Source organism: Manacus candei, unplaced genomic scaffold (genome assembly GCF_025592945.1).
Source record: "Manacus candei isolate 608988 ecotype Guabito, Panama unplaced genomic scaffold, ASM2559294v1 h1tg000008l, whole genome shotgun sequence".
Lineage (NCBI taxonomy): Eukaryota > Metazoa > Chordata > Aves > Passeriformes > Pipridae > Manacus > Manacus candei.
In genome coordinates, this window is record NW_026138056.1 from 26,147,703 (window position 1) to 26,160,871 (window position 13,169).

At 42.6% G+C, this 13,169-nt stretch overlaps 1 protein-coding gene across 1 annotated transcript; it reads right to left on the reverse strand.

The window, feature by feature from the left end:
- Positions 1 to 13: 13 nt before the first annotated feature.
- On the reverse strand, positions 14 to 10,081 carry SBSPON (somatomedin B and thrombospondin type 1 domain containing). Its single transcript, XM_051769141.1, has 5 exons — positions 9,835 to 10,081; positions 2,798 to 2,992; positions 2,125 to 2,215; positions 1,123 to 1,299; positions 14 to 456 (listed from the first exon to the last, which is right to left on the reverse strand). Exons 1-5 carry the CDS (start codon positions 10,079 to 10,081, stop codon positions 339 to 341), a joined length of 828 nt encoding a protein of 275 aa, XP_051625101.1. The 3' UTR covers positions 14 to 338.
- Between the last annotated feature and the right edge of the window lie 3,088 nt (positions 10,082 to 13,169).

Here is a 13,169-nt window from a genome sequence, read left to right on the forward strand (position 1 = left end):
GGCTGGCTTGCTACTGAGTAGGAGCAGTGCCTGTAGACAGGGCTGTGGCCAGTAGAGAATGCGAACTTCAGGAAAAGCAACCACTATGATTAGAAATATTAGCTCTTAATTACCAAAGAGAAACATGGAAACGTGCTTCTAGTGTTCTAATAGAAAATCAGTCTTAGCATTTTGTATTAAGGCAGAGAGAGTTTCCCAAAATGCTTCTTCTAAAGTTCTGACTCCTTTAAAATTTGTTTAGGCTCCAGAAAATGCAGCATAAAGATGTAGATTTCTTGGCATTGATGTTAATATTCTCAATCTTTTTGTTGTTGCTGTTTTAAAGGTCTTTTAAACTTTTATGTAAAAATAAAGCTATGCACCAGGGGACATGAACAGTGTTCCAGTTGCCGAATCTTCTTCCAGGTTCCTTGGCACTGAGAGTTGCCAACTGCTTCCCAGTGTAAGATTTTACCTCTGAAATGTGACAATAAATGAGGAATTAGAAGACTGAAAATTGTGTATTTCATGTTAATGGGTTATGTAGTATAACATGTCAGAAGATTTTATTTGCTTAATCATGTAGGACTCATCTAGCTCTTGAAATGGTTTATGGAGCAGGCACTATATTCTGAAGTATATATATACAGGATGGTGGATTGAGTATCTGGTTGTACAAGTATCAAGTTGTATGCATATTAATGAAAGTATGGATCAAGTAAAAATCTGTTATGAATAATAAATGTCTACTTTCACATTTAGTTTTCTATAAACCAGGTATATAGGTTTGAGGGGCGTACTGATGCACTGCTATTAAACCTGCAATCAGATTTGGATTATGACAGGAAATACCATTTTTATGTAAAAGTGCCTGTAACTGTAAAAAGTCCTCTTGCACTACAGAAGTTGCATTATTCCTTCACAATTGTAAATAAAGCTTGCAAAGCATTGAACTCTTATATTGAAATGACTTCCCAATTCTGTGAGAACTGAAAGGGTAAACCTTCTGAGCTCTACAAGTGGTATGAGCTGTTTCGTTTTTTAGGTATAATAAATGCAGCTTTTAATGAGACCTTGAGAAGGTTTAACTTCTGTACTGAGTTTTGCTCCAGAAGAGAGAGCAGAAAAAAAGGCTTTATTTACCCATCTGCATTATGGCCATCCCCAGCACAGCGATGCGTGTCGGTGTTCATAGCTGGAGGCTGGCAGGCAACGCACACAGTGTGTCCTTCACGTAGGTACTGCATCCAGCGAGCATATGGCCGATTCTCCAAAGCACAGTGGTGTGAAAGTGACTCTGTTCTAAACTCCACACAGTATCTGCTCAGCAGAAAAAGTACTAGATTAGTTATGATAGATAAAGCACAAGCTTTACTTTGAATGTACTTACCAAACAGGTGGTATTTGTGAAGTGCAAGTTAGACATCATCATTGCTAACAAGTCTCTTTCTGACCTAACCTAATCAATGGATTCTTAAAAACTTTCTGCAAACTATTTCTCATTCTATGCTCCAGTCCAGTGCTTTATGTATAATCCCACTTTCTGGTTGTGTTCTGTATTCTTAAATTATGTTGAAAAGCAGAACTTGGTAACCCATACTTTTGCTTCTATTCTGCTGAAGGAGAAAATGGAAAAGAGACTAAGAATACCAATGGGATTTATTGTTCTGGGGAAAATAGCACAGGACAAAGCATTATGAGCTTACAGACCCAGTAACAGCCTAATTTAAACTTCATAGCTATCTCTACTGGTAATCAAACAAAATTTTTTATCAATTGTGTCAATTAGTTTAAAAAAAAGGTCTCTTGAGACCAATCACATTCAACCCACTTTATGAGTTCAGAGGCCTAAGTCTAATTTCTTAGACTTACACTTAGGACACATTCAGCTTTGGTTTAGCATTATGTACTGTTGGCTTTCAAACACAGCTGTCATCACATTTACCATGATCCCAATGTCTAATTCAGGACAATTAGCAAGTAATAAAAAACAACGTCTAGAACATGCAAATAAACTGCATGAAAGAAAACCCGTACAAGCTGTAGCTTATTGTTTAATTGTTGCAAATTTCATTACACTTTTCTCTGTAGCCAGCTACTTTCTACTGAGCAAGATGACCCACATGCATATGATAAACAGATTACCCAGCTGCTTCTTTGTCTGAAGGCCAGAGAGAAGATACTGCTCGTCGCTTTCTTTCTTTACCGTATTCAGAGGTTGTTATGAAAGCAGGGACTGAGGAAGAAAACAGTTACGGTAAGGCAGCAAGACAATAGCTGAGCCGTATTTCAGTTACTGTAACGGCGGATGAATGAATTGGGAGCTTGTGGATGGTTATGTGATGTTGGCTGACTTTACTGAAAAAGTGGTAAAATGTTGGCGACATCAGATGTCAACCCCATTCCCTGCAGCTAAGCTCTCCTTATTCAGAAGAAAAATATCTAGAAATGGATGCCATCTAGTCTGAGGAAGTAGGATGTGCTGGAATCCTACGAAGAGTACTCTTTCCCGTTTCATGCTGAATTTGTGTTCTAACTTTGCACAGATATAATTTGATACTTACTGAGGGGCTTATGTCCAGAAACTGAAGGGAGTGCATGAAGCTTAATTTGGTTGTTTACTTAATAGAAATTAAGAAATGCCAGAGTGGGGAAAAAATAATAAAATAAATAGCACTATGACAGTAGAAAGCAACATTTTCAATTGTATTTTTAACCACCTATCTACAGATAGATGCTTTTTTTTTTCCTGTTCATTGATATCAGTAAAATTCATGGCAGCCTTGATGGACACAATGTACAGATAAAGACAGAATACCATGTTCATGGCCGCAGTCCTCCCCCTGGTAAGTCAGGTATTCCAGGCAGCCAGCCTTCTCCTCCAGAGCCGGACAAGGTTCCCCACCATTTTTAGGTTCCTGTTGTACGTAGCGCCTGCGTATTCGCAGACCGGGATGACACTGTTCTGCACAGCCACTCCAATGACTCCACTCCCCCACAACACACGGAAGAGCTGCAAAGGAGTATTGAAACATTACTAGTAGTCAAGGTTTCTGTTTTATCCTAATTGCTTTTTTACTTTTTTAAAAGTTTTAAATGCTCTTCCAGGAGTTTTGCACCCTCAGATTTAACATTCAAACTTGCCTGCAGTGCTTGGCTCCATATTTGATCCCTTGTGTATAAACAAACAACCCCTCATCAAAATCTTTCACTACAGCTATGAGGTTCTTCTGTACCCTCTTCTGAAGCATACAGCATTTGCCCCAAAGGAGACTAGCTTATGGATTATCTAGACCAGAGTGGTCTGACCTATGCTGGCGGTTCCTACACCACCAGATTTTGTTAAAAGGCTGGAACATTAAGTAGCAGAACTCAAGAAGCCTTTCAGCACTCGATTCCCCTCAGATTGATTTGTAATCCCTTTTTCCTCAACACTTAAGTAAGAACCAGTGCCACAGCTTTGTTGCCCTATTATACACAGGGTGTCGTACTCCATGGTTCTTGCTGCAAAGACAATTGTTGGTGAATATTTTGGGGCCCTGCTCATTCCCAACTATAGAACAGTCCACTGAACATTTGAATTTTAGTTTTCATGGACAACAAACTTCCTTTGAACTTAACCAAAACATTATGGAAAAAGTGCCATTATTTTGAAAGTAAACTTTGAATTGTAAGAAAATGCATTTCCCTCTAGCAGAGTATCAATAGCACAGGTACCATATACTCACACCTTTGATCTCTCCTAACCCAGCCTAATAGAGATTCAAAGAACTTCTCTCTTTGCACATATTAAGTGTGCTCACTGAAGGTCTCAGACGAAGAAAGAATGAAAACTGCTTTGGTTTGTATTTTGTGGCATTTTTCTGGCGACTATTGAAACCTTTAGCCCAGTTGATGGCCCTTGATATGTTTTTGGTTAAATAACATCCAGGTTCTTTAGAAACAGACTAAATCATCATATTATGTAGAGAATGAACCCTTATGTCATGTTTGTCACTTCTTTCTGTGAGAGCTGTACATGGTAGACTTAGCATCTCTCATTTTCAGCATTGTCTTTAAACTCAAAAATCAGATCTGTTATCCAGTAGCCATTTCCTTCCTTAGTTTATTCTCTGCAATGCATCTAATAATGATGGCATGCTCTGTGTCGTTCTCATATTAAGCATGATATACATGTTTCTGAGCTAGAGTTCTCCCTTCTCTTGCATTTCTCTTTTATATTCTGGCAAAATAGTTGCTCTGTGTCAGCCTTGCTAATGAATAATATGCCAAATATCTGGAAAAAAAGTTTTGCAGCCTGAATCCCAGAGAATACAGAAACAGATGATGGATACATTATTCCTGAGTAAGAAGCTACACAACACATGATTCTTCACTTTATTTGTCCATTAACATAGTATGCAAAACACACAGAGGTTTAAAGTGTTTCCATGAAGGTGAACTTCACAGAAAACTCATGAAGACTCGTCTTCACGAACACCAAGTCCCAGGTTTTGAAAACTGTATGGCCTAATAATTTCCCCTTTAGCAGTCAAAATGAATACTACAGCTCTTCAAAACAGTACTGCACACTGAGCCCTGAGGGGCTGAATGAGGATGATCTCTGGGTGCTCACTGATGAAACAAACACAACCCTTCCAACAAGGAACTTGAAGTATACACAGCCTTAGCAGGCACTGCAGTGAAAGAGGAGATAAGAAAAATGTCACACACATGGGCATCCATCAAGAGAAAGAATTCTTTGAGAACAAGCAATCATTTCCTTGCCTGAGTTGTCCTCAACCTGTGCCCTGCGAGGACATTTAATCTGACCAGTGGTCCATTTCTAGTAGCCTCTTTTCCTGAAGGCCACCTGGTAAGTGCTTCAGGTTGGACAGTGGTACAAAATACACATTATCATCAATGGCTGGGCTGTCTTAAATTGGTTCTGAATTGTTTGGGTTGTGCTTCTCATTATCTAGTTAAATAAAACTTTTTCCTTTCCCATATATGCTGTTTCTCATTAGCTTGTATTGGAACATATCACATGCTTTTGATTTTTTTTCTATATTTCCTGACTACAATTTAAATCCTCAAGAAGCTTAAAAGCTTAAGCACTAGTTACATACTTATATCAGTGTTGCAGAAAAGTGATGGGACCAAACTAGTCTTTCAGGAAAATATTTTATGCCCTTTGGGATTCTGCCAGTATAAGACATCAGGAAGAAAGAGTAGAATGTGATAACCTCCTTAGGGTTTGTGACTTTTCTCATAAAACGTAGAAATTGCCATGTTTGCTCTGTCACTACATCTCTGATTTCTTGGAGCACTACCAGTATCGTAAAGCAGATAAAACCTCTCAAAGAGGCTACTTGGCAAACGTCCTTACCACACTACCATAATTCCCCTCCTCTGTTCTCACTGTGCACTGTTGTAACCAAACTTGTCCACTTTTAGTGCCCTGATAGCACTAGGTGTATGAGTGGCTGAGGATGCTGCATCTCACGCCCTAAGGAGCTCTCCTGAAACAGAACTACTGAGCTGCTCTGGATATTGGGCCACCAGTTGTCCATTGTGCTCAACAACTAGCATTCTCTGGTGTTTTCTTCTATGTACGGATAAACCCCTTCCCCGACAGCCCCTGGGTATGATTTGTAGAACAGCACTGGGAAATAGGAGAAAACAGCTCCCTTTGCCACATGCAGATACCTGACACTGCACCACCAGGCGCTGCCCTCAGACACATCTGGGTACCCCAAGGTACACGACACAGCCTCTGTGGCTGTGAAGATACCACGCTGACATGTTGCAGCATAACCCTCAGACATTTGTTTCAAGCATTGGGAACTAGAAAAGGAAACTAGTGATAGTAGAAATGTCTTAGACCCCACAATGGGATAGCCAAAACAGGTGCTAAATGTACTGTGGACCTGACAGTCTTTGCCACCTGGCTGCAGGGTCAGAAAACAGTCCTTGAGCCCACTCTATTTAATAATACTTCAGTGGATAGATTTCAGTGTCTGATCACACATCTACAAATCATTACCAGAGTACCCAAAGGACAATAAGTGTCTATCTAGCCTGTTTCCTTATCTGTTGACTCTCTTCCAAGCTGGCCTGCATACGTAAGAATTTCCACATAACTTTAATCCCATATTAGCACCTTGATATGCAGGTAGCATCAGGTCTAACATCACATTTTCCATGCAGGATACTCCCAAAGGGACTAGTAGCTGCATAACAAATAAAGCAATGACTTCATGTCTTACTGGAATTAAACCAAGCTGACAGTTAAATACTGGTCATCTGTGGCAATGCATGGCAATGTTATGGTTATCAAGATTTAGAACAAGAAGGATGAATTGCCTCAGTCATGTGGAAAAATATGAATATTGGGTTACTAGAATGGAATTTAGTCAGCAGGATAATAATGTCGTTCTTGCAGTCAGTACCCAGCAACTATTAAGGGACAGTACGTCAATTTTGTGTCTCATTGGAAAGATGTCAAATTCCTCAGCATGACAGAGAATGGGTCCCAGAGATGATATACAAGGAACGGTGTCACCTTTTGAAATACAAAAAGAAGTATCAGGGACCCATAGCTACATCTTTATGGTCTCTATGTTGCTATTGTTTCAGCTTAGTTAACATGACAATGGTAGATGATGATTTGTTGAAAAACGAGGGAGATGCAAGTCAAAGGAACCTGAATTATAGGACTTGTGCTCAGATACCTACTAAAATGTGGAAGCTAGCAGAATTTCAAAAATACACAGAAAAATTACATTGCTATCTTATGAATCACAGATTGAGTGGTCAGAACTTTTTTCTTGTCTTCCATTTACAGCACTGTGAATCATAGATCTTTTTCTCTGAGTCGAATTCCATTTAATTTTTTCCCATGTCTGGAAAAAAAGGAGGATTACTATGTGTTCATTGCACAACATACATTGCAATGTATAAGGATCTGTGGATTTTCTCAGAGTAACCACTTCAGTTCAAGTGACAAACTCATTCATTTCTCAGCTTTCTTCTTGTACAGAATTTCCTATTTAAAATGCTCTCTATGTACAAAAACATTCTTTCATCATTGTTAGAACTATAAAGAAATTTATTTAAAAACTCTTGGACTTAGGTTCAGAAGTCCCTGGGCTTCTGCTGAGCTATCTACTTATAAAGTACTAGATCTACTGCAATTTTTAGGCATAACAGAATTTAAGTGTACCATTGGCAGCTTTAGGAAGCCCCTCCCTTCAGTGTTTTCTATTATTTTGGAGCATTGTTTTTTTATTATTCTTAACACATTTCTTGATTGCCTATCCTTGAGGCACTTTACACTTTCCCTAAATACTTCATCCTGTTAAATATTTGCGAAAGGATGAAATGTCATTTCAGCAGGTGCTGAAATGAAGAGTGGTGAACAGGTTGACAAACAAGCTGTAGTACAAGAACCATTGATCACCTTTCTTCACATTTATGTTTTCAAGTTTTGAACTTTACATTCAAAACAGTGAACTATGCCAATAAACAGTCTTGATGTCATTAAACACATAGACAGAATTTAGAAAGACTCAATAGGGAGACCTCGATATCCAACAGGAATCGAAAACAACTTTAAAATTTCCAACCATACTTGTGTAAGTTGATACCAACTCCCACTGGAACTATTTGGAATTTCTGTTTATACAGAATACAACGTAATGACTTGCCATGGAAATTATATATGATCATTTACCTTTAAAAGAATGACTTGTGAATTTTGTGAAACTTGGAAGATTTGTAGTTTTTGAATGTATGAGTTCGAGGATCACTTTCCCAGGCTGCTAAAATCCTGCCCTCCCATGCTTACACCCACCCATGCCAAATGTGCTGTTAGCTCTGCTTGTGTTAGCATTGGAGCTCACACAACTGGGCAGTGAGGCAGTGCAGGGAGTTGAACCAATCAGAAACGGGTAATAGAGAAAACAGAAATAATTCCCTGTGGGTTTACCTCCCTGAAGTGGGCCACCAGAGACTGTCAAATTCTGGCTCTGGTGCAGGAGAGGCAGAGAGACAGAGACCTCACGGAGACTCCATCTTCCTGCTTGGATCTAGGGCACCCACTGCCCACACAGGGTACAAGAGAGGCGGCACAAACACGTAATGCCTTTTGAGGAAACCACCACTGAACATGAGACAAAAAATACCATCTCGATAACAGTGGGGCATCATCAGATGCCAGAAGTCATGGTAAGGAAAGTGTTTAAACTAGAACTTTTCAAGCACAAGTTTGAGCTTCTTTTTGAAGAGCACAGAAATTTTTTTGGATTAGAGCTTCATTTTAATGCTAATACTGGGCACGTTTATCAACTCTCTCCTTTTATACTTGAATATTAAAAATCATATTGTTTACTGAAAATGTGTGATATGCTCTGACTGTATGACAAGCAAGCATTTTGTCAGTTCTCCCCCTATTGATTTTCCTGAATGATAGAACACTGTATTTTAAAAATGCTGATTTTAAAAATGCTACCTTCTGTTATACTCCATGGTGCATTTTTTTCCCCATGTTATTCTGGTGAGATTATTTAGTGGGGAGAGAACTGACTGTATTTCTTCCGGAGACCTGAGGTCAGAGTTCTGCTCTGCTGATTTCTTCTGTGAAGCTTTATATCCCTTAGGACGTGTCTACAGCATCTGACAATCGTACTCCCCCTTCCCAGTACAGGCAGACATAAGCCATCTTGGGTCCCAAAGATATGTGGCTGTGTCAGCATGGCACTGAGCCTGCTAAATGCACCCTAATTAGCAGAACTGTGCAGCAAAGGCTCATGATTTTTTGGCTGTAGGCTGGCATATGTCCAGCCAGCTGGGAGGAGACATTAGGCTGAGTACTAATGCTGCACCTGCAAAGCAAGGGCTGTGTCCTACATCAAAGACAGATGGAGGGAGGACAAATTGTGAAGACCCCAAAGAGTAGAAATACCACAGAAAGAGGCAGTGTGAATATCTACAAGGTTGCTACTCAGTTTGGTAGAACTGGACCACTTTTCCTGTTTGCCACTACTGCCTTGGGGCCCAGGCCTTCCCCCAAGGGCTGGCAGAGGACTCTTTTACAGAATGACAGAATATTCTGATTTGGAAGGGACCCACGAGGATCATTGAGTCCAACTCTTAAGTGAATGGCCCTTATGGAAGTCAAATCCATGACCCTGCCATTATTAGCGCCACATTCTAAACAAATGAGCTTGCACTCATTCTCCTATGCTTATTTTAAAGCCCTTGCCTTCTAAGTAAATCCTTGCTGATTCATACCCCTAGAAATGGGGCCAAAACCTCACAGTGGGGATTTCCCCAATCATTTCATTGCTATTTGTTTGTCAGGATGTGAGGAATCAGCTGAAAGACACAGACGGGTGCTAAATGAATCTCCCTGCTGTCTCTGTAATTGGTCACACCCCCTGCAATCAATGTGTGTTCGGGACTAGCACGAGGGTAAAGTAAGTAACATAAAATTTTAGAGGTAAAATAACTTCAGACTGTCACTGTACTACAGCTGATCTGGAAACCTTGCAGATGTCTGGTGAGAGAAAATTCTCTGCCTCCCTTCCTGCGCCTGCCGCTATTCTGGCGCTGCCCCAACCTGGTCCCTCTTCATGCCCTGGCCCCGGGGCTGGGGACGCCGGGGAGGGAGGAATCTGGCCCCCCCGCAGCCCTCAAGCCCATGGCCGCACGCCCCAGCTCCCAACCCCAGCGACACCTCCATCCCGCGAAGCCCCGGCAGGTAGAGAGGTACCTGGAGAAAGGGGGTCCCGCCCGGACCGCGTCCGACCCGCGCCCCTCTCACCGGGTCCGCAGCCTCGCCGGACCCGCAGGGCCGTGGGCGGACGCACCTACCTGGACACGCCTGGCTGTGGTCGTGGCAGCAGTCCCCGGCTCGCCGGCAGCCTCCGTCGCAGAAGCAGGTCCCGTAGCCCCCTCCCTCCCTCCATCCCTCGCCGACGCAGGAGGCATCCCGGCCCTGGCAGCACTTTCCCGAACAGCTGCCCCCGGCCCCGCTCCCGGCCCACAGCAGCCCCAGCCACAACGCTCCCGACAGCGCCGAGCCGCCCATCCCCGTGCTGCCCATCCCCGTGCTGCCCATCACCGTGCTGCCCATCACCGGGCCGCCCCGACGTGAGGATCCCGCACCGCTGCGCTGCGGCCGCCACGGGGCCCCGGTGGAGCGGGGCGGGCTCGGCGGGCAGGCGGCGGGGCCGGGCGGGGGCGGCCGGTGCGGTCCTGCCCGGCCCTCCCTGTCCTGCCCCGCCGGGCAGCCGGGCCGGCTCAGCTCCCCGAGGGGCACCGGGCAGCGGCAAAGCTTCGGGGTGCGGGGGGAGAGGGAGCCGGGGCAGGTACGGTGTCCTGCCGGGTGGTGGTTGTTTCCCGCGGGGTCCCCATGGTAGAACCCACCTAGCAATGTTCCACACAGCGATGTTCTTTTTGTACCGGGATGTACTGGGACTTACACAGCCATGTCCCACACAATAGTGTCCCGCTTTGCACGGACTCACACCGTGACCCTCGAGTGATGTCCTGTGCAGGGATGTCTCACACAGCAGGACCCATACTGCCATGTCCCACACAGTGATGACCTGCAATGCACCCCATGGCAGTCTTCCACGTGGTGATAACCCTCACAGCAACATGCCACACAGAAATGTCCCAGGAGGTGATGACTCTCACCAAGGTCCTACACAGCAGTGTCCCACACTGCAATGACTCCCACAACAATGGGGGGGTCCCTCCCACAGAGAGATGTCCTGCACAGCAGGGTCCCATGTATTGCCAAGCCACAGAGAAATGTCCTCCACAGTGGTGTCACACAGCCAGGTCCTGCATGGGACCGATCTCCAGAGCAATGATCCACCTGGCACTGTCCTACACAACTGTGAACTGCTCAGCCGTACCCTGTACAGTGGTGATGCACATCACAGTGACCCACACAACTGTCCCAGAGCGTCCCTATCCATATCCACACAGCCCAGTGGCTGGGAACGGCCTGGGACCACGAAACAAGATTTATTGGTACAGGCACTTTCTCATTTCAGGGCACATCCCACACAACCAAGAGTATTTGCTGTGTTATGTTTTTAATTTTCTTTCTTTTTTTTTCTTTTTTTCTTTTTATTTTAAACTGTTTCCAGAACAAACAAAAGAAGCTGTACTTGCAGGTACACAAGGAAAGCAAGGTGGATTCCCAAGTAACTTCCTAGAATACAAAGATTTGGATTCTGGTTTTCAGTTCACTTCAGTGCTAAGAGGTTTTCAGGATTAATGGAACCTGACAATTTTAGCCAAAAGTCAAATCTCAAAAGAAAGTAGTGAGGTGACTGTAAAAATATGCTAGCTTTGCACACTTCAATTTGCAGATAGCTACTAAAGAGAGAGACATCTGGTCTCCCAAGCTGCCTACAGATGGGAGGTAACAGTCTATTATATTATCTATTACATGTGGGTACTTGAATCCCCCCGAGACAGCTTGGGCCAGGCAGAGTTTAGTTTCTTGTAGCCATCAAACATTGCTGTTAAAATGTTGTCTAAATCCCTGAGGACTGGGTCTGCACTGTTATCCAGTGTACCATTAATGAACTCACTGGCATATTGCCAGCCTAAAACTTGAACCTGTGAATAGCAAATGTTGGGGGAGTTCCTGCAGTGGGTGAGAGGAGAACAAGACTTGCAGCCTGCCTTGGTAAAGGCTGTGTGAGAGAAGGAATGCCTCCATGTTTTCCTTTCCTTTATTGTTTTCCTGTGCTTCACCTGAAAGGCAAAATATTAGCAAATAGTAGTAGAAACTACCTTTGTAAGTAGATAAATTGCACACAGACGACTTATGCTAAAAGGATAAGTCAGTAAAACTTGGACAAATTCAGAACAGATTAAAGAGGGGCTTTGTCTCAGTGGATATGTTTACAGAAAAAAACCAAGAAAATATGTCTGCAATAGTCCAGTAAAAATACAAACAAACAAACAAACAAAAAACCCCAAACAGAATACAAACTAAAAATGCTATAATTTCTACTAGTTGTAGTAAAGCAGATGTTTCAGAGCAAATGGAAGAAAAGAATCTTAAATGGAGGAGAGAACAAGCTCACCCAGTTTGTTCTGGCAAATACTTTGGTTTTTTCCTTTCAGTGTAGTTCCTCTCTATTAGGAGTAGCACTAGGTAACCAGGTGACTAAGAGGGACAAAGCAACACAGTGATGTGTTCTCAGGCAATGATGCAGCATTGAAACTCTTACAGGTAATTCCAACAAAATAGGCAGAGATTTCTTTCTAGTCTGATATGAGATGGTCCTCAGAAAGTAGATGTTGCTCATGCCCTGCTGTTGGTTATCTTTTTGTCATGCAGAAAACTTTACAAGGGCAAGCAGTGTAGGGCAAGGATAATTTAAAATGCATGTGTAGGTAAGCTTAGGGAATGTGCAGAGCCCTTGCTCTCTCTTCCTCGTAAGCCTCAGAGGAGCATTGCATGGAGCAGAGGTCATCGGGCATCTGTTCTACATGTGCACTTTGTGCCAAAATATTTCTTAATCCCAGAGGTGAGGAGAAATCTAAGGACTGTATTGTAGTCATCTCAAAAACAGGTGTTGCTGTTGGCTCTGAGATTTTGAAAACCATGGTCTAAATCAAGTTGTTGGCCATTTTTGTACTTTTTTCCATTTCTGCCCTATTTTAGCTTTGGAAACTCTAAACTCAAATTTCCAAACTAAAACCTAACTGCAGTATTATATGATAGGAGGGGAGAAGAAACCAAGGCTGTGAAAATTTTTTTTCAACTAATTTTTCAAACATGTATATGGTTCCAATGAGTCTTGTTCCATCATTTTATTTCCAAGCAAAGTGTATCCATTGCTTTACATGGAGTTCTCCTTGGTTTGAAATACCACAAAGACAAGACTGAGACAAATGTGTCCCAACAGTAAATTAGAATCTTTATTATTTACCATGCTTACCAACGCTATTATTTACCATGGTTGTTTATGCTCTCTCTGTATAAAGAATGTAAAGCAGAGCCAAACTCTTACTCTCTGTCCATTCTTGTGGTGCACAACTACCCATAAGATTAGGCAGAAGGCTGAAAGCACTTGCAAGTGGGAACAAAATATATGTTTGATAGTAAAATACCTCTCTTATTTTTCAAATTTTACTTACAGCTACAGTGACTTTGAGTACCTGATGTAAGGACT

What these genes read in the sequence shown, in the direction of transcription:
- SBSPON (XM_051769141.1), bottom strand. Translation starts at nt 10,081, where the DNA reads ATGGGCAGCACGGGGATGGGCAGCACGGGGATGGGCGGCTCGGCGCTG. An exon ending in GGACTGCGGCCATGAACATG is followed by an intron (nt 2,216 to 2,797) that starts GTATTCTGTCTT and finishes TTTCTTCCTCAG; the next exon opens with TCCCTGCTTTCATAACAACC. An exon ending in GATGGCCATAATGCAGATGG is followed by an intron (nt 457 to 1,122) that starts GTAAATAAAGCC and finishes GTCACATTTCAG; the next exon opens with AGGTAAAATCTTACACTGGG.